At 44.7% G+C, this 21,844-nt stretch overlaps 1 protein-coding gene across 1 annotated transcript in view; it reads right to left on the bottom strand.

The window, feature by feature from the left end:
• Positions 1 to 15,968: 15,968 nt before the first annotated feature.
• Positions 15,969 to 21,844, bottom strand: part of HSD17B7 (hydroxysteroid 17-beta dehydrogenase 7) — a 48,613-nt gene continuing 42,737 nt past the window's right edge. The window contains exons 8-9 of the mRNA XM_069231507.1: positions 20,708 to 20,806; positions 15,969 to 17,098 (exon numbers count right to left, since the gene is read on the bottom strand). Coding sequence (XP_069087608.1) covers positions 17,015 to 17,098; positions 20,708 to 20,806 — 183 coding nt within the window. The 3' untranslated portion in view covers positions 15,969 to 17,014. The remainder of the gene's footprint in view (positions 17,099 to 20,707; positions 20,807 to 21,844) is intronic.

Here is a 21,844-nt window from a genome sequence, read left to right on the forward strand (position 1 = left end):
TTTGTTTTTGGTATTGGCCAAAGTTGTGTTGTTTTGTATTTGGTTGGCCATTATGACCGCGCCGGTATGTACCGTCAGTGGTTTACCACTGTTGAATGTCTGCTGTGGTGATTAGCGGGTCATAATGTGGAGGGTGTTGTTTTGTTGGCGTAATGGTATGGGTGTTTATACCAACAGTTTAACACTTACCTTTGGTCTGGCGGATTTGTGTTTGTGGCAGTATTCTGTCGGTTTGGTGTGTGTGTGTCATAATATGGCGTCCGGATGTTCGCCTCCACGACGGTATGTTGGCGGTCCAATTGGAGTCGCTTCTCTTCCGTAGAGGGATGCAGCAGAGCAAAAAAGGTAGGCAGGGTGATGGATTGGCCTACATGAGAGGGAGTAACCACCTTCGGAACAAAGGAAGCCCTAGTGATCAGGACCAGCTTGTCCAGGAAGATATTGTGGTACGGAGGCTAAGATGACAAAGCCTGTAGCTCACTGGCCCTCCAGCAGATGTTAAGGACACAAGAAAGGCCATTTTGATGGTAAGGAACCTGGTAAGTCAGTTGTGTAGCGGCTAGAAGGGAGGGCCCATGAGAAAAGTGAGTACTACATTTAGGTTCACTGAGGCATACTAAAGGGTCAAGGAGGAAACATTTGCTGGAGACCTTAGAAAAACCTAGGTACGAAAGGGTATTTGAAGAGGGGTGGCTGATTTGGCAACTGCAAAAATGCAGAGATGGCAGAAAGGTAGCATTTTAAGGAGCCCAAATCAGAGCCCTGCTGGGCAAGAGAAAGAATTAATAGAAGTACCTGAGAGAGGGGAGCACAAAGGGGTAAACCTGTTTTTCTGCACACCATGACAAATGTTCAAATGGCAGGCGTATATCGTCTTGGTGGAGGGACGCCTGGCTGCCCAGACGCCACTACAGACTTCGGGCGGAAAGTTGAAAGCTGTCAACTGTTGCCACTCAATCTCCACACCTGAAGGCATAGCGTTGACAGGTTCAGGTGGAAAACCCTCCCATGTTGTGGTGACAGAAGATCCTTTAAAAGGGGCAGGCTGACCAGAAGATCAATGGCCATGCTTAACAGCTCAGGACAGCAAACTCTCCAAGCCCAGTTCAGAGCCACAAAGACGACTTGGGCACGGTCATTCCTGATCTTCTTAACAACTCTGGGCAGGAGTGGTATGAGCAGAATGGCATACAGGTGGTCTGAGCTCCACTCGGAGCACCCTTGCGTTTAGAGAGCCTGCCAGATGTTGAATAACCAGGGATATGCCCTGATGTTCCACCCATGTACAGAGGCAAAGGGCCTCTTGACAAAGAGTCCACAACCCCACCCCAGTTCCACATGGCAGTGGTGTTTTGCTTGAACACCTCCACTATCCTTCCCTTGATGGAGGGTGGAAAGGCCTTCAATACTAGCCAGATCATTCAGAGCTCCAGTAGATTAACGTGAAGTCCGGATTCTGTCAGAGACCAAAGGCCTCTGATCTCCACTTCTCCCAGATGGCCGCCCCATCCCAAGAATAATGCATCTGTCAATACTGTCAGATCGGGTTAGGGAAGGGAAAGGGATCTGTCGTTGACTAAATCGCAGTTTGTTAACCACCACTGAAGATCTTTAACTGTACCCTCTGAGATCCGTATCATGTCGAAGAGATTGCCATGCTGGCTGCACCCGCTAAAACTTCAGGTCCCCCTGCAGAGCCCACATAAGCCAGCGGGCATGTATCACAAGCAGGATGCAGGAGGCCATGAGGCCAAGCAGTCTGAGTCAGTTCACCAAAGCCCAGGATAGAGGCAGAAACATCAGTATCATAAATTGAATATCCTGGACTCTTCATTTGGGAGGATAAACTGCACCGTGTCCATACTAGCTCTGATGAAAGGGAGCATCTGAGAGGGAATCAGATGTGACTTTGTAACATTGTTAGTGAACCCCAGCGATTGCAGAAGGTCCGGCATAGTCTAGAAGTGGGAGGTGACTGTCTGGGGCAAGCCCACAGTCAACAGCCAGGGAACACCTGAAAGGCACTGGTAAGGCCAAAAGGGAGCACAGCAAACTGAAAGTGCTTGTGGCCCACCATGAACCACAGGTAATTCATGTGGGCAAGTAGGACAGGAATGTGGAAGTATGCAGCCTGCATGTCCAGCACTACCATCCAGTCTCCCGGGTAGAGGGCAGACAGAACTTGAGTGAGCATGAGAATTCTGAATCTCTCCTTTGCAAGAAGAAATTGAGAGGGTGCAGGTCTAGTATATGCCAAAGGTCTCCATCCTTCTTGGGCACCAGAAAGTTTGAGGTATAACAACCACAACCTACTTCTGATGTCAACACCCTCTCTATGGTTACCTTGGCCAAGAGATCAGCCACTTCCTGTTGGAGTAAAGAGAGATAGTCCTCTGTCTGTCTGTTGAGAGTGGGTAGAATGGGTGGAGGGGCGGTCGTGACAAACTGGAGAACCTAGCAGTAGGATGTTATTGACCTCCAGTGGTGCAGGTGATAGCGTATCCTGCCTTCTACTGGATGCGCATGATGTTTGGGGGGCTAACTAAAGAGGCTTGGAGGCTGGGGCTGCTGAGTGTTGGTGGACTGGCCCGACCCATGGGGACTGTAGGTAAAGCATCCTCAACCATGCAGAGGCTGGAGACCCTGCATGCCTTGGTGGGTGGACGAGTAGAGACGTGGCTGGAAATCCTTTTGTGGCCACAAAAAGGTTAAAAGGCAGACTGGAGTTGGCAAGGGGCCATGGAAAGGCCCAAGGACCTGACCGTATCTCTGCTAACCTTGAAGCACTCCAACGCCGAGTCCTCCTTGTTTCTGAAGAAGGGAGCCATTGAAGGCCATGTTTATACGTAAAGCTTGGATATCCCCTGAAACGCCACTCATCTTCAGCCAGGCGTGGCGCCGAAAGGCCACCAATGAAGAACCGCTCTGCCTAGACAGTCAGTCGTGTACATTCCACATCGGATGGTGAATTTAGCTCAGCCTCCTCCGGGACCATAGGCAGCACTTGCGCAAGTGAATCCCAGAGTGAATGGGAGTAATAGTCCAAAAGGCACACAGTGTTCACTGACCGTGGTGACAGGCTGGCAGAAGAAAACAATTTCCTGCCCAAGGTGTCCAGACTTTTGGATTCCCTGTCTGGTAGGGTGTAGGGAATGCACCAGGATTTACTCGGAAAGTGTAAGCTTGGACAATCAAGCTCTCCTGGGTAGGGTGTTGTGTGAGAAAATTGAGGTTCCCTGGGGCAGGGTAGGGTGGGGTATGGCAGGGTGGGGGTGATGGCAGTGGGTGGGCAATTGTCCTGTTCACAGGAGCCCCTGAGCAAGGCTTGGACCAGGCTCTGAGCAGGACATCTGTGAAGTCTTCATTAAATGAGAAATGTGGTTCTGAGGGAGTAACTTCTGGCTGAAGCACCTACGTCAAGATGTTAGTCTTAACTACCACTGGGGCAGGCTAAAGTCCAGAACATCTGCCCCCTTCTCACCACCATAGCAAATTAGGCTCTTCCTCCATGGCCATTGTAAGAGGAGAGACCAAGTCAGTATCTAAGGAGGTGTCCAGTCTACTGGCATCTGCCAAATCCTTACACCAGCCCATATTGGGGGCTAGGGTCTGGTATTCTTCAAGATCCAGGGTCCCTCCCAATCTTTCCCAAGTTCCAGCCCACTGGAATAGGGCTGAAGCTCTGACCTAGAGGGAATGGCTCCAGTCAGCATGGGGCAACGCCCCTCCGGCTGTGTCAGAGTTGGTGTTTATAATGGGGACAGCATCGCCGAAGGGGGCCGGTGGCGTCAACAGCAGGACCAGCACTGGGGAAGGTTGAGGTGGCTCGACTGGTGCTAGTCTGGACCCATCTGTGGATCCAAGTGGCCACACTGGGAACCAGTAGGACCCCTCCCAAACCTGCGGGACCCAAAAGCACTCCAGCAGGGACGGCCTTCCCAAATATGATGTGCATGGCTCATAAACTTCTTGGAGTTGGGTGGGGGTTGCTCCAGCTCCCAGAAACTCGGGGAGGCTGAGAGAAAGGCTCAACTGCAGAGCCAAGCCTCACGTGACAATGCTCCCTTGTGTCTTCAGATGACTTCAATGCACGGGTAAAGATGAATACCTCTTACTCTTCTTTTTCTTGTGGGACTTACCGGAGTGAAATGACTTCAAATGTTACAAAGAACAACCATTCCTGGGACTTTCCTCTCGGTTAGGATAGAGACCGTTGCAGTGTTGGGGGCTCTCCTTAGTGCCTGGGTTGGACACCCTTATTTTAGCATTAGGCCAGTAGCCTGCGCCTTTGACATGTAGACACTTTTTTGTATTAATTTCATATTTTTTAACACAGCCAGCTTTAAGCTAGTTGTTTTTATATTTTAATCAGTTGTTTCAATCTGAGAAGACACTGTTCTTCACACAGCACATTTTATCAGCCCTTTGCACACATTTAACTTTGTGCCCTGTTCAAGGCTGTCATGTGTGGTACATGATATTCTAACTCGTATTGTCACTTGAGGAGCTCAGGAGTCAGTCCCTAACTCCTAGACATATTAGCATGTTAGGCATGTTCTTAGAAAACTACAGGATTTATTATATAAACACCACATAGGACTAATGAGGCAGTGGGCATTCCAGTCATGGCCACCTTGTGGCGTGCACAATTCCATTGACAGCTTCAACCAACAGAGAGGACTGCTATCCAGACAACAGGCAAACCCTTGCCAGCCTTTGCAGGTATAGAATCAGGGTCCTTCTCTTAGACTGGGATAGGCAGAAGGGTTACCACTGCTATGTTCTCAGATTTTAAACATAGGTTGTAGGTAGGGATTTTTAGGCTTTCAGGATCATACAAAATGGTGGGGTTGTTTCTCCTCTTCACACTAATTGTAACAATGATCGCTCTATTATGTCTCATCTGCCTAATCATCACAGCCTATGCTTTTTATAATAGAATTTCAATAAATGCATTGAAATCCATTTTGCGTCTCTCATTCCATCTTGGCATATATGAGTCTCTGAGTAACTGAGAGAAAGGGGGATAATCTGTTCACCAAGACCTCCCTGAGGAGTCATAGTGTCATGTTTAGGTTGCCACAAATCATCTTTCCTTTCTAGGGTTGGGTGAGTCTCTGCGGGATAGCCAGGAGTGAGCCCAACAGCTTCCAGACAGTGCGGGAATAACTCAGTCACCCACATGCTGTAGTGTTGCCACCATAAAACATTCAGTCTTATTACTATAGTAGGAACCGCACGACAGTGGTGTGGCACATTGAGCTACAAGGAGCTTAAAGGAACTCCCTCAAGGCCTGGGCGTGCATGCAAGACAATCAATGCAGATCTTTACGTTGTGATCACGCTCAAGACACCAGAGACAGAAGAGGTGCAAGTCAATCACCAATATTCACAGATGACATGCATCATGGCAATACCCCACCCCCAATAAATGGGGACAAAGTTGTTCTGCCCACTGGTGGGCAGATGGAGCAATTACCCCAATCCATTGCCCTGGGGGCAGAAAGCCTACTAGATGCCAGGGAATTTAAAAAAATAGTGGGGTGGTGGCTACCAACCAGTATGGGCATGGTTATGCCCCCACCCCAACTAAAGGGGCTAACAATCTTTCAGCTCTCCCACCGCATACTAAAATATCTTATCCCAACAGTAAGCAAGAGGACATTTGATTATTTTGGGTTTTGACTTTACATGTGGGCCATAAGAGCTTGGCTAACTCTCAAAATCGTCCCACTTGGAATGGTGAGGGCTGCACTTTTTGGACTTTGGGATGCTGCCATGTAGAAAAATCTACGAGCCCTAGACACATCTGAAAACTAAACATCTTGGTGAGTCCAGGGTGGTGTGCCTCACATGCACCCCGCACCATTTTCTTACCCATAATGCCCTGCAAACCTCCAACTTTGCTTGAAATCACACATTTTCCCTACATTTTTGTGTTGGAATCTTCCGGAATCTGCAGGAATCCACAAAATTCCTACCAGCCAGCATTGCCGCATCTATACCGATGAAAATTCTGCCCCACTTGTCAGCCTAAAATGTTTTTTTTCAAACTGCCCTTTTGGACCCGCTATGGTTCTCCCTCAATTTCAATATGTTTTTGGCTCTTCCCTGTCACAGGCACTTGGCCCACCTACACAAGTGAGGTATCATTTTTATCAGGAGCCTGAGGGGAATGTTGGGCGGGAGGAAATTTGTGCCGGTGCGGTGATCCCACACTGAAATGTGGGAAAAATGTGATTTTTGTAGCTAAATTTGAGGTTTGCTGAGGATTCTGGGTAGGAAAACACTGGGGGATCCACGCAAGACACACCTCCCTGGACTCCCTCAGGTGTCTAGTTTTCAGAAATGGGTTTGGTAGGTTTCCTAGATGGCTGCTGAGCCCAGGACCAAAAGCGCAGGTGCACCCTCCGGCAAAAATAGGTACTTTTGTATTTGATCATTTAGATGTGTCCACGTAGTGTTTTGGGGCATTTCCTGTCGCGGGCATTAGGCCTACCCACACAAGTGAGGTACCATTTTTATCAGGAGACCTGGGGGAATGCTGGGTGGAAGGAAGTTTGTGGCTCCCCTCCGATTCCAGAACTTTCCATCACTAAAATATGAGGAAAAAGTGTTTTTTTAATTGCCAAATTTTGAGGTTTGAAAAGGATTCTGGTTAACAGAACCTGGTGAGAGCCCTACAAGTCATCCTATCCTGGATCCCCCTAGGTGTCTAGTTTTCAAAAATGCACAGGTTTGGTAGGTTTCTCTAGGTGACGGCTGAGCTATAGGCCAAAATCCACAACTAGGCACTTTGCAAAAAACAGGTCAGTTTTCATTGGGAAAATGTGATGTGTCCATGTTGTGTTTTGGGTCATTTCCTGTCCCGGGTACTAGGCCTACCCACACAAGTGAGGTACCATTTTTATCGGGAGACTTGGGGGAATGATGGATGGAAGGAAATTTGTGGCTCCTCTCAGATTCCAGAACTTTCTGTAACCGAAATGTGAGTAAAAAGTGTTGTTTTTGCCAAAGCTTGAAGTTTGCAAAGGATTCTGGGTAACAGAACCTGGTGAAAGGCCCACAAGTTACTCCATCCTGAATTCCCCTAGGTGTCTAGTTTTGAAAAATGTACAGGTTTGGTAGGTTTCCCTGGGTGCCGGCTGAGGTAGAGCCCAAAATTCACAGCTAGGCCCTTTAAAAAAAATAAGTCCAATTTTAATGGAAAAATGTGATGTGTTGTGTTTCCTGTTGCGGGCATTAGGCCTACCTACGCAAGTGAGGTACCATTTTTATCCGGAGACTTGGGGGAACACAGAATTGAAGAACAAGTTTTATTGCCCCTACATTTTTGTCTCTCCAAATGTATGACAGTGTGTGAAAAAGATGACTATTGAGAAATGTCTTGTAATTCACATGCTAGTATGTGGACCACAGAATTCAGAGATGTGCAAATAACCACTGCTTCTCAACACCTTATCTAATGCCCATCTTGGAAATACAAAGGTTTCCTTGATACCATTTTTCACTCTTTATATTTCACCAAATGAATTGCTGTATACCTGGTATACAATGAAAACCCATTGCAAGGTACAGCTCCTTTATTGGCTCTGGGTACCTAGAGTTCTTGATGAACCTACAAGCCCTATATATCCCCGCAACCAGAAAAGTCCAGCAGACATAACGGTATATTGCTTTTGAAAATCTAACATCGAAGGAAAAAGTTACAGAGTATTTTGTTATTTCTACTGTTATTTTCTGTGGGAAAAGTTGTAGGATCTACACAAATGACCCCTTGCTGTATTAAACATTTTGTCTACGTTTCAGAAATGTTTAGCTGGAAGGGATCCAGCATTGTTTTCACACGCCTTTCTGTCACTAACAGAAAGGAGGCTAAAAGTACAAATATTAGTCAAAATGGGGTAGGTCGTAGTAAATGACAAAATTGTGTTGAAAAATTGGGTTTTCTGATTCAAATCTGCCTGTTCCTGAAAGCTGGGAAGATGGTGATTGAGGCACAGCAAACCCTTTGTTGGTGCCATTTTCAGGGGAAAAAACACATTTTTTTCTGCAGCACTTTTTCCCCCACTTTTTGCACACAAAAAACACGAAATGTTAGCTGTATTTTGGCAACTTCTTGGTCTCCTCCAGGGCAACCCACAAACGCTGGGTACCTCTAGAATCCCTAGGATGTTGCAAAAAAAGGACACAAATTTGGCACTTGTAGATAATATGGACATAAAGGTATGAGGGCCTAAGCGCGAACTGCCCCAAACAGCAAAAAAATGCTTGGCACAGGAGGGGGAAAAGGCCTGGCAGCGAAGGGCTTAAAGAGGGACATGCAAATAAAAACCTTCACCCTCAAAAGAGTGAGCCCATTGCTAGTCACAGACTACGCTTCTAAAGTAGTCACATCTAAAAGGTCCAAATAAGTAGTAAATGTACTCCAGCTCAGCCTTGGAGCAAGTTTCTTTTTAGAAATAATTATGTTACACTTTAAAACTTTTTAAAACAAAAACAAAATGATTTTCAAAAAATACAGAAACACATTACTATTGTTTTAAAATATGTATTTAATAAACATTTAATTTAATGAGTCCATGTACTGCAACATTTTATTCATTAGCAAGGTTACTAATAATTCTAAATATTTTTATTTAATTTAATTTAATATATTTAAAGAAATAACATTTATTAGATGCGCCATGCTACCTGTATTATAGACCACCCTTGACAAGTGACATAACAATACAACTCATAGCCCTTTATACATGGCTGCAAGCTCACTCTAATCGAGTACCTCCTTAAACATTGCCACTAGCCTGAAAGTAAAAGTGGAAGTGCAGTGAGCTTGATCAAACTTGGCAGGGAGGCCAATTATACTATGTGCACACAACATAGGAAAAGGAGGAATAGATGATGTTCCTATAAATTCCAGAGCAACATCAGTTAGGAAACAACGCTAGGTTCTTAAAAATTGCCCTCACGGACTAGTCGTGCCATGCTTCATCATCAGGCTTGCTACAACATCCCTGCGTTAGCCATGTCAGGGTTGGAGCACAAGGTAAAGGGAAGACAATACAGTACACACATCTAGGAATTTACTCTACAGAACACACAAATTAAATGGATAAACCTATATCATAAGAGCCCTACACAATCTTTATTCATGGATTCCCTGGATAGGATTAACAATTATATCATGGTGATGAACTTAGGATATTACTGCCCTTTCCTCCCTGTCATCTTCTTATTTGTCAACATGTTTCGAAATTCAACATCACCCTTATGGATTGTACGGCCTTCCTCAGAACTTAAGATCCCTCCTAAGTTTCAAACTACCCGTATCTGCAATCATATCTTTAGGAATCTGGATGTGATGACCTTAGTGGTCCCTTACCAGTAAACATGTGATGATTCCTAAAATAAAATTAAAGAAACAAACAATAAATAAAACAAGAACCCAGTTTGTTTTCACACACACTTATGGTACCACAACCATGCAATGGTTTATTCTAATTTAATCTCTTTAACAATTATTTATACACAGGATTCCTAGTCCGGAATATCCTATTTCTAGATCCTTATCATCTCTCCAGTGGTCATCCCACCACCACAAACACACATCACTCACAGGCTTTGTGAGGTTATTTGAAGACCTCTGCAGATATAGCTTACTGCGTTTCACTCATGATTGCTCCGGAGTGCCAGTGGGAGAGCCTCCATGTAGTCAATCATCAAAGGTCAGGCGCTGCATCTCCGGAGTAAGTGTGCATCCTTTTTTTTATTCCTGTTGCCCCATTCTGAGGCCACAGTATCTGTATCATGTGGTCTAATGTGGTTCATCACGAATATGGTTAACAAGTCCCAACTAAGAAAAGAACTGGCAGAATTATTTAGAAGGGTACATCTCAGGATCTTTTTTGATAATAAAGAAGTTTTCACACAGCAGGGGGACATGGCTCCCCGTCACGGATCAACTTTTGTAGCGATGTTGTCACAATTACCACCAGAAGTGGCAGCATTTGAACAGGCCGTCGGTCACACATGAAGTTGTAATTGTGTTTATATAGCACTTACTACCCCTGACGAGGCATCGAAGCGCTATTTGGTGAGTAGCACACTTCTCTGGAACCCAAAAGGATTAGTTGGGGAAATGAGAAAAAATGATGACCAACCTTCCAGAAACCTCTCAAGACTTGAGGTGCAAGCTACACAACAGCTTAAGCTGAACCCTAATATAGTCATAAAACCTGCTGACAAGGGGGGAGCAATTGTAATCCAGAAAAAAAAAGGCCTACGATCAGGAGTGTTTACGTCTACTGTCAGATGAACGCAATTACAGAGTTCTGCCTGTAGGTCCCATGCAGGAAATACAGAGGGAGATTGAATTACTGGTGAATGAGGCAGTGAACAATGGGTGGATCTCTCTTAATAAAGGTGAGTTTTTGTGCAAAGAGAGGACAGTGACCCCATATTTCTACTTGTTATCTAAGGTACACAAACCTACGAGACCTCCTCTGGGGCATCCAATGGTATCAGGAATAGGGTCACTATTGGAACCCTTTCACAGTTTTGTGATTTTTTTATGAAACCATTAGTTCACAAAATGGAATCCTAAGCGAAGAATACAAGGGATGGTCTGAATCTGATCAAGGGCATGGAATTCAACCCAGAGATTGACTTCTTGGTGGGCCTAGATATTGAATCCATTTACGCCAACATCCCTCAGAGGGAAACTCTGAGGGTAGTTGAGGATGTCTTGTACCAACAAGATTGGGATTTTTCAAACACTGAGCTCCTTCATATTAGATCTGGCACAAATAGCGCTGAACAAGAACATTTTTTAATTCAAGGGAACCATCTATCTCAAGACCCACAGCACTTCTATCGGCAGCATATTTGTGCTGAGCCTGTCGTATTTGTATGTTTCAGAATTTTAGAAGGAGTTCATCTTTGGGTCAGATAAGCCATGGAATTACATTATTAGACTCTGGCATCGCTTCATAGATGATGTCCTCCTGATATGGAGAGTTGACCAAAGTTCTCTAAACAAATTCCTGGAGTGGCTGAATGGAAGGAACCATCTCTTACTTTTTACTTCTACTATTTCTAACATGACAGTGCTGTTCCTGGATTTCGAAATAAGGGCGAGGGATGGTAGATTGGTCACAAGAATGTACCATAAACCGACTGACAGGAACAACCTCCCTTTTTTCAACAGCCTTCATCTGAAATCCCTAAGGGAAAATCTCCCATATAGGCAGTTCTTGCGACTTCGGAGGAATCTGTCTGAAGTGGGTGACTTTAAGGAGGAGTCTCCCAAACTAGTGAGAAAACTAGTGGAGCAGGATTACTTGCCCCAAGTGGTAAACCGGGCACAGCAGAGAGCAAGGAATTGTGACTGAGATGTGCTAGTTGGAATGAACCAAAATAGAAAGATCAATTTGTGTAATAAAATTCAGCACTGCATCTAATCATGTGAAACAAATCATTACAAGAAATTGGCGTATCCTGCACTCCAATGGCTTGAACCTAAAGATACCTAAATTCTCATTTAAAAAGAGCATTGTTTCCTAAGAGATGTTGCTCTGGGTTCTATAGGAGCATCATCTATTCCTCCTTTTCCTATGTTGTGTGCACAAGGTTGATGGAGATATGGGAGGACAGAAAAGAAGAAGTACCTCTCTCCCCTTCTTTTGTGTTGTGTGGCCCATTATACCGGGCATCATCCCCTCCCCAGGTGTTTATTTTTAACACTTTTACACTTCACCAATAAGCAAGACACAAAGCAGTCGAAACAACACCTTAGTAGCACCATTATGTTGTCAGAAAGTGTAGTACACCAGTACATCTTCTACTTCATGGTCAGTATGGCCAGACTGGCCTTTTGTGCTATTGGGCATTCATCCGGTTGCCTGGAGCCACTCAAGGCTGGTTTTGAAAGCCCAGGGCCACTGCTGGCTCCTCAGGCACTTTCCTCAACTCCCTAAGGCTAACTGCAGCATGCTCAAGGGGGCTTCCATAGAGAGAGGGAGGAAGGATGCAAGGAAGGGAGAGAAAAAGAGATCAGAGAGTGAGAAGAGAATGCAAAGAGAAGATGAGCGGATTGGATGAACGGTGTTAGAAATGGGGACTCAAGTTGGCAGTCGGTTTGAACCCTGTCCAAGTGGGGACCCTCACTCTAGTCAGGATAAGGGAAAGACCCGCTCAGATAACCCCTGCTCACCCCCTTTGTAGCTTGGCATGAGCAGTCAGGCTTATCTCAGAAGTAATGTGTAAAGCATTTGCACATAACACACAGTAACACAGTGAAAACACTACAAAAGGACACCACACCAGTTTTACAAAGATAGCCAGTATCTATCTACTTAAAACAAGACCAAATACGCTAAAAAAAATCCAACATACAGTAATAAAAATATGAATTCTGCAAGATTTACTCAAAGATTCAGTTCCTTGAAGTCAACAGCTCCACCTGGGGCTATCACGGCATCGTGAGCAACAAAACCAACAGTTCAGGCCGGCTGCACTGTTGCAAGACATCTACGGTGTCAGGAAGACCTGCAAACAGTACATTAGATTTGTATGGTATCGTGTTCCTTGCGGTGAGCTCCGGAGAGCGGCGTCATGGACGTCACGGTGTAGGTTCCAGAGTTGGTGCAGGAGTCGTCGGGTCACACGCCTTGCGGATCGAACTCCGGGCTGATGAAATCAGGTGCACTGGCATTGATGCCATTGGGGCTGCGGTGCGAAGCGGGACGATGCGACGTGCGGTGTCCACAGGTCATGCTGCACACAGCGTCGCTATCGTTGCGGAAGCGCTGCGTCGGTAGGCCCAAGCCAGCGCAGTGCGGGACGGGACGCTGCTTTGTGACCCTCACGAGTGGTGTCCACAGGCCACAGTGCAGGCAAGGATGCCTGGTGACGACACTGTAGTCGATGGTGCTGGTGTCAGTGGACTGGGGCTGTGGTGCGGGATGGGACGGTGCTTCGTGCTCCTCACGAGTAGTGTCCACAGGCCATGGTGCATGAAGCGGCGCCGGCGTCATCGGGGAGGCCCAGGCTGCGGTGTGAGCATGCGATGCCGGAGTGCGGAGCCCACAGGTTGCGGTGCCAGGAGAGGCTCGGTGAAGTAGTCTGATGACGGCATCGGTGACACCAGGGTCGTGGTGCGAAGCAGGGTAATGCAACTCTGTGCAGCGTCGGCAGGTCACGGTGCAGGCCAGCGGCAGCATTGGAGGTGGTGGAGTGGTTTCTCCTCTTGAACAGCACAAAACACACAGTTTGTAGTGCTGCAGGTCGAGGAAACTGAAGTCTTTGGTGTTCCTGAGACTTCCAACAGGAAGCAAGCTCTACTCCAAGCCCTTGGAGAGCTTTCTCAAGCAGGACACCCAGCAAAGTTCACCCTTTACACTCTTTTCAGGCAGAAGCAGCAACTGCAGGCCAGTCCAGCAAAGCAGCACAGCAAATAGACAGTACTCCTCCTCCAGCTCTTCTCCTTGGCAGAGTTTCCTCTTGATTCCAGAAAGATTCTAAAAGTCTGGGTTTTGTGTCTTCTTCTTATACCCTGTTCTGCCTATGAAGTTGACAAACTTCAAAGCAAAGTCTCAAGTGTTTGCAAGATCCTTCCTTGTCCAGGCCAGGCCCCAGGCGCACACAAGGGGGTCAGAGACTGCATTGTGTGAGGGCAGGCACAGTCCTTTCAGCTGAGTGACCACTCCTCCCCTTCCTTCCAGCACCGATGGCTCATCAAGATATGCAGGCTACACTCCACCCACCTTTGTCACGGTCTAAAGGAGAGGTGTTTACAGGCTAACTGTCAAACTGACCCAGATGGGGAATCCACATGGACAGAGCAACAGAATGGATGGAGCAAGAAAATGCCTACTTTCTAAAAGTGGCATTTTCAAACTAACAATCTAAAAACCAACTTCAATAAAATATGTATTTTTAAATTGTGAGTTCAGAGACCCTAAACTCCATGTTTCTATCTGCTCCCAAAGGAAATCTGTACTTTAGAGTTATTTAAAGGCAGTCCCCATGTTAACCTATGAGAGAGGTAGGCATTGCAACAGTGAAAACCGAATGTGGCAGTATTTCACTGTTAGGACATGTAAAACACACCAGTACATGTCCTACCTTAAACCTATCCTGCAGCCTGCCGATGCGGCTACCTAGGGCCTACCATAGGGGTGCCTTACATGTATAAAAAGGGAAGGTTTAGGCCTGGCAGGTTGGTACACTTGCCAAGTCGAATTGGCAGTTTAAAACTGCACACACAGACACTGGAGTGGCAGGTCGGAGCCATAGTTACAGGGCTACTAATGTGGGTGGCACAACCAGTGCTCCAGGCCCACTAGTAGCATTTGATTTACAGGCCTGGGCACCTATAGGGCACTTTACTAGGGACTTACTAGTAAATCAAATATGCCAATCATGGATAAAACAACCAACAGTACAATTTCTTTAGGGAGCCCTTGCACTTTAGCACTGATTAGCAGTGGTAAAGTGCACAGAGACAATAAACCAGCAAAAACAGACCTGACCAAATAGGAGGAAGGCAAAACGTTTGGGGATAACCCTGCAAAAAGGGCCATTTCCAACAGATGGAAACAGAGACACATGAGGAGTGGAAGGAAGCAAGCTGATCTGAGCGTTTCTTTTAAGGCTGATTTTGTTTCACATCCAGCTCTCTTCTGCGGGTGCCTAATCAGACATGTCTCTCACCCATGACTACATATGTAGCTTCTGTGGTCACAGCCAGTGAATGGGAACATGCCACTTAGCAAGCATATATTACACGTAGCATTACAAGTTTTCCAGTCTTGGTTTAGGAAACATCCTTAACAGGTATTGCTTAAGGATGAATCTGATTATATCACTAGTGGCCAGTCGCCGCCTGTCTAGGACACCATTCCGATAAATTTCTATTGTGCTTTAGAACTGTACCATGTGCAAGGAGCCTCAAATGTTTCTCCACACATTGGGTAAGAAGTAATTGTCCCTGGATACATCCCACCTGGTTTTTAGGAGTCAAGTATGTTCTACATAAAAGAATACAATTGTACTAATTCGTATCAAGTATTCCTAAAAAAAAGGTAATTACCTACAGGCAAACTAATTTCTGCTCTCTGGACATCATGGGCTCCCCACTGCCTTTCCTCCCACTGCACTCTAACCTATAGTAGTCTCGCCACCCCTTCAGCTCTCAAAACCCTGAACAGATCTGAGATTAGTCACGTACATTTTGGCAACACCAGCAGTGCTACTTTTGTTTCAATCACTTTAGTGTGTTGCACAGAGAAATACAAAAAGTGATAAGTGGAATGCTTGAATTAATCTTAGCCACTGGTATTTGCTAAGGGCTGCATCCCAATACGTCGTTGTTTTGCCAGCTATGTCACCACACATAGGACCCAGCCATGTGCAAATCAACATTGATCCTGCTCCAATAGGAACAGTCCAGTCCAAACTTCCAAGCCAGGCCTTCTTTGACCAGGAACACAAGCACCCTAGACAGGCTGTGGTCTCCATGTGCCTTGTCAGTAGTGTACGACTTGTTCCACTTGGCAAAGCAAGCATGGGACCCACATCTGGGCAAACACTTCTCATTTAGAGTTTTGCATAAGGAATACAAAGAAGTGATGTGTGGAATGCTTGAATTAATGTCGGCCACTGTTAATCACTCAGGGCAGCATCCCAGTCCATCATTTCTTTTTGCTTACCATCAGTTTTAAAGATGTTCTAGGATCAAACACCCGACTTAGGTGAAACTATTCATTGTACATGAATATTAAGAAAATCAATCATGGGAGCTGCAGCAATAGCGCTGGACGGTCTGCAGCATTCAGGTCCACACAATAAGGGCTTCAAAGCAGGAAATGTGGCTAAGCGAAAGAAGGCCAGTCCAAAAAGCTTAAGAAGCTGGGATTGCTGCTTCCAATTTTGAGGGACAATGGAAATAAAAACACCAACGCTCTATTGTAAATGCCAGATTCAATAGAAGTTATGTATTATGCCAGAGGTCAAATTACCTTCTGAATTTAAAAGAATAACACCCAATGAAAGATCTGATTTACTCGGTGCAATGTCATGTGTTAGATACTCTGAAAAAAACAATATGTTGTTAATGGATTTTATGAGTTGAAGTCAGATACAAAAAAAACCAAACATATGTACTCTATAGGCATTTATGATCAAGGGCATTTCAATGTACTAACAGAATAAACGTGAAATCTGTGTGAGTTAGATGTACTAATGCCATATAACTTCGAAAGAAACTATCGTCCAAGGTGTAAATGGATTCTATAACCTGCAATCCAGTAAAAACATGAAGCATTTGATCTATCTGTGTTTGTTGTACTGAGGTCACATGCTGTAAAATCGGCAAACATGTATGGTCTGTGCAGTCTGCAAACTGCTACTCAAAAATGGGAAAATATGCCTGACTTAAGTACACTATGAGTAATTAAGCCAGAATATCCTGCAAAACACATAAGAGGTCAACGTTTTGCATGCAATTTACTTTTCCACCTCCATTTTTAACCAAAATTATATTTATTTGACAGGGATACAGGATAAGCAGCAGAGACCGTGCTGGTCCAATGATGGTCCTTTTCATAGATTTGGTAGGATATGAACCTATTTTTCATAGTCCATTAATGTCATAAGAAATGAGGCAAAGCTTCATTGACCAACTTCCATCCTACAAGCATCATCGCCCTGCAGTTCTGGAGGCTCGAGAGGATGAACATCGTAGTCCGAGAAACAATTCTACACAAAATACAAAATTATTGATAGGGTGAAAACAGGCGATCCAGAATTCACACATCGTTGCTGAGCAGGTGATCCAGAATTCACATATCGTAGGGAAGTACAGGCTCCTTCTGTCAGTTCACAGGGATCAGCTGAAGTGGTACACATTAAGTCAGCAACTTTATTGAATTCCACAGTGTACTCTTCCTTGAGGGAGCGTGAGGTAGGCACTGATCCCACACTCTGGTCACTGTTGGTTCTCCTTCTGTGCTGCTCAAAGCACCCGCTCTCTGACCTGCTTTTCCAGGGCAAGCAACTTCTCATAAAACCTCTTACTGGTGTCATAGTCAAGGTCCATCTAGCATGAGAGAAAAAGCCAAATATGAGGACAACAGTTGAGATGTGAAATGAATAAGCAAATTGTTGCCAGTTGGCGCACTACCATATCAGACCATACACATATTGACCAGACGTCACTGACAGCAATGGATGTGTTTTTTAATAAGCACATTTGGAATAAATGCATTCTGCCCCTCTTACACGAGTGTGGAAAGTGCACAACTGCAGTCCACGTCCAACCGCAAGTCACCTAAGACAAGAGAGAATGGTAAGCTGAGACATCAGGAAAGGCAAGAGGCGGGAACGACAGAAATAAGTTCGGGGACCATGGTCAGCACACAATCCACTGCTGGAACCGAGGCATGTTTTGTGGTGCGCGCAATTGAAAACAGTTTTGTGACAAACTGGGCAATGTTATACAGAGTAATGTAATAGTTTATTTTAAAGCCTGCAAATACTTAGGGCCATATGCACTAACACATTTTCCCATAAACACAGAATGGGCAAAACCCTTTGCTACATCTGGCCCTAAGTGCTCTAACCTAAAAAGTCTATGAACCACATCATCATACAATGTAGTAATGCTATGGTACGCATGGTTACTGAGCTAGGTGACAGAATGCCTATTCTGACCGGCTGGCGGGACAAGACTCATCAAGGCATTCCTCAGATTTGCAACTTGTTCCCCAAACATGGTAGTGTCATTCAGACTTCGTCACACAGGAACATATCCCTCCCAATGCCTGGTTCAAATGTGTATTCCCCTAGGTCTTCTTGGTCAGGTTATCAGACATCAGAGGGTTATTCATTGATATGAGCAGGGATCCACACTTGAGACATTAGGGAATGTTTTCAAATTCCATTGAAGATGTATGTATTATTTGGGCACAGATTTGGCCAGCAGCGAGGGGAACCCGCCAAACCCAGATTTTCCTGAAAACTAGAAGCACGGGGCAATTCAATGTGATGATATTCATGTATTTCAACACGTTTTATTTATTTTAAAGTCTGGGTAAAAAACACACTATTTTCCCATTTTCTGAGACAGAAAATCTAAAACTTTAGGCAAATGTCCTCCCAATCTAAAGCTCCCACACTTCTCCAATAAAAACTGGTTACCCATATGTGTATGTGGGGAGAGAGGGGGGTACTGCACGGAAAAGATAGAGGGCAAAATTGCTGGGAAGAGCATTCTGAAAGTATACTGGCTTCACTTGGTCACATATTTGCCTGATCCTGTCAGTTTAGATACGTCCCCACGCCCATGAAATACTTTTTATATTTACTATTGGTAGACATGAGGGAACCCTGGGTGGTGTGAGTTTTGCTGTTCCTTACACATTCCAGGGCTTTCTGTCATATACATTTGAGACATTTTTTAACTAATGTACTTTACCTGTGCAGGGAATTCTGTGAAAGAAAAGAGGGTAGCATCCTCAGATCTCAAACAACCCAGAACTCCTAAGTTCAGCAACTGAAAAATAAAACAATGTTTTCTGATCGTTTAATTTTTCAGCTGCTGGCCCAGCCAGCAGGTGCAGGGAGGGGCGGGGCTAGTCCATGGGAGTGGGGGGAGGGAGAATGGAGCTTGGAGTCAGTGCACTAAGTGCGCATGTCAGTTTGGCCAGCTGTCTCAGGCCAGCTTAACTGACATGCGCACTTAGGTTTCTCAAACCCGGCTGTGTTGCACAGCCAGGTTGGAGAAAATGCACAGACTGCCACAACCAATCCTGGTGTTGCTCTCATGCTAGGTATATCATGTGAGCAGCACCAGAATTACATGGAGAGACTGTGCTGGTGTCTCAGGGACTGTTGGGACACCAAAACCATCAGAAGAGGAGCGAGGTGGCTGGCGGCGGCAGGAAAAGGTAAGTTTATTATTTTTTTTATTTATCTCCCCTGTCCTCTCCCGTCGCCCCTCCCCTTGAAATCTGCAGCAGCCGCTGCTGTTCCTCCGTCCACATTCCTGTTTCCTATCAACAGAAAAAAAAAATGTCTTGAGTAAATGGCCATATCTAGGGAGGAGCTGAGGGCAGCCCCTTCGTAACCCTGCCTACCCACTTCAATCCTTGGATGTACCTGGGAGGAGCTAGGGAATCCCTTTAACGTGTATTCAATGTGTGTGACATCCCTTGTGATGTAACAAGCATATTAATAAGACCCAGTAGTGAGCATGCTGTCTCATTAGGGAGTTTGATGGTGCCTAGAAAGGATCAGGCACCAGAAAACTCCTTCCATTAGTGTGTCCCTCTCCTAAAAAAAGAAAAAAGCACTCAGGGGCCCTTGGCAAATATTTACATGATGAGGGTGTTGTAGGCACATCCTTTTATGACATATATATACACATCCGTAGTGCAGAAAGAGAATAAGTAACATGTTGCTATGTGGGGAGAGAAAAATAAAAGTGGATTATGTGTGACTGCCTGTCAGCTCTTCCACTGTATTTAGAACCTAAAAGAAAGCACTTTATTTGTGAACTCTCAAATAAGTAGGCCTTCCAGATGAGACCATGGATACCAATTCCTCAAAAGGCCAGGGGTAGCGGAAGAGAGATGTTGCGCAAACTATGAACACCCAATGACACCAGGTTGACCCCTAGCCCTGCCTCACATGGAGTGAAAATGACATACCGTTAACATAGCTCACAAGCCCTCATTACTTTCTCTTTCTGAATCTGACTTCATGATCCCTGAGAAGAGGGGTAGCATAGCACATGCCAGGGGTACCTACTGGTAAGCTAGGGGCAGCAGATGCTACTCCTAATTGATATCACTGGTTGAGACATCCACACATTATGGACAAGCCACATGGTGGAGCATGACTGGAAAAAAGAATTCTTCTAGTACAGTACCATAAAGCAGTGGGGTGAATTACAAACCTTTATCAAATATCAGCAAGGTGAGCACACAGCATGCATCACCATCATAGGCCGTAGGATGGAACGTGCACAACATACCATGGCGAGCCTCCTGTTGCAGTGGTTGGCACTAGAAAGGCCTACTGTTACTCCAGTTACAGAAGTCAGAGAATAAAAATACTCACAAGCGCGTACAGAGCATGAGCCAGGCACTGGACAATGGTACGGTAGCTGAATATCGTTGTCAGAATATTGTCTGGCAAAAATATTGTGTCCTAAATATAATTTACAAAAAACAGTGCCACACTCGAATCAATAATAGAAAATCTACACCCAATCAGGCAATATCTTTATAAACAATAGATATGCCATAAAATTTATGTCAAAGACATTTCTGTCCACGATATACTGACACAATCCTAGAAGACAGGTGTTTAAATGAAGCTGGTGTTGTGATATTTGTATGTCAAACATTACCAAAAGCGACCTCCGGCACTGAATGATCTCTGTGCTGATCATGACAAATGCACCGAAATGTAATCTGATTTTGTTGTACTTAAGAAAGTCAATTCCTAGTAGTCTAAGAGTCGATGTGCTCAGGGAGTTCTATGACCATAATAAAATAGATCTGTAGTCATCAACTTACAGTGACAATCCTGGCATACACAGATACAGAGTGACAACATGCATTGTATACATGTTTCTGTGGATGACTCCGCCATTAAAAACCGAAAGCCAGACAGACCTACATATAAGGATGTCGATACTCACCTTGACAGGCTTCACATAACTGTTTCCCAATCCTGAAGTCAGGCTGTGGTATTTTGCCAGCGGATTTAGGGACTCTGGTTTTTGTCTGAACAGCCATACCTGGAAGAGGAAACAGAAGATGTTGAGAACACATGAGGGCATTTAATTTTATTCAGCATTGGTGAAGTATACTGTATAAGCCTGTCTACATTCCTACAGATTAAGCAGGGAGCCTACTCACAGGCAAGTACAAGGCTTATTGTTCCAACACAGCTCAGAGGAGTGGTTCACATAGACTTAAAAAAATTAACTCACAGGCCAGACGTAAAATCAAAGCACAATATGTAATTTAACTCCTCTCTTACAAAAAGTGTAAGGATTTGCAACCAGTTCAGAAGAAGGAGAGGGCCTCACTACTTAAAACTTAGGAAAATTAGCAAAGTGCAATTCTCACAAAAGCACTAAAGGCACCTTCAACAAACTCAGTGACGTAGAATAGACCGAGGTTATTTTTATATGGTATTTTCTTTAGCTCCATATGTGGTCCATCTGTTGGGATTATGACTATTCACATAAGTCTTTCCTCTGTGGGTTATCCACTAATAGATGGGGCGTGGAAGCAGATGCACCTCAGAGATATTAGACTATGTAGCTAAACCAAAATGTGTCCTCCTGCACATTCGCTGCTTCAGTTTCGCACTCGTGTTTACCTAACCCTAAAAAAACACTACCTCTGAAATTGCATGAAACATATATAAACAATCACTTTAAAAGCAATAAAAAACATTATTTGCCTATTATTAAATTACTAATAATGGCACCACTGCTTAATTTCTGGAAAAATATATATCTCCAACAATTAGTATGATAAGTAATTTTGTTAAGTAAAGTGGCATGAAGTTTGAAAGTGCTAAAATATTGGTATGTGAATTAAGAAATAATTAGTTTACTAACTGAAGATCTGACCATTGGGAGGGGGGGAGGGGCGGGCAGGCACTAGGTTATATAATCTAGTGGGGGACGTCACTAGGTAGTTATAGTTAGGTAGTTTCTATTGAAAAAGCAGTTTTTTTGCTTCCCTATATCTTTGGTGCAGCTTAACGAATCTTCACAAAAAATTCCGAAAGAATTTGACAGCCATGTTAGCTGCTGTCTGGA

Source organism: Pleurodeles waltl, chromosome 4_2, assembly GCF_031143425.1.
Source record: "Pleurodeles waltl isolate 20211129_DDA chromosome 4_2, aPleWal1.hap1.20221129, whole genome shotgun sequence".
Lineage (NCBI taxonomy): Eukaryota > Metazoa > Chordata > Amphibia > Caudata > Salamandridae > Pleurodeles > Pleurodeles waltl.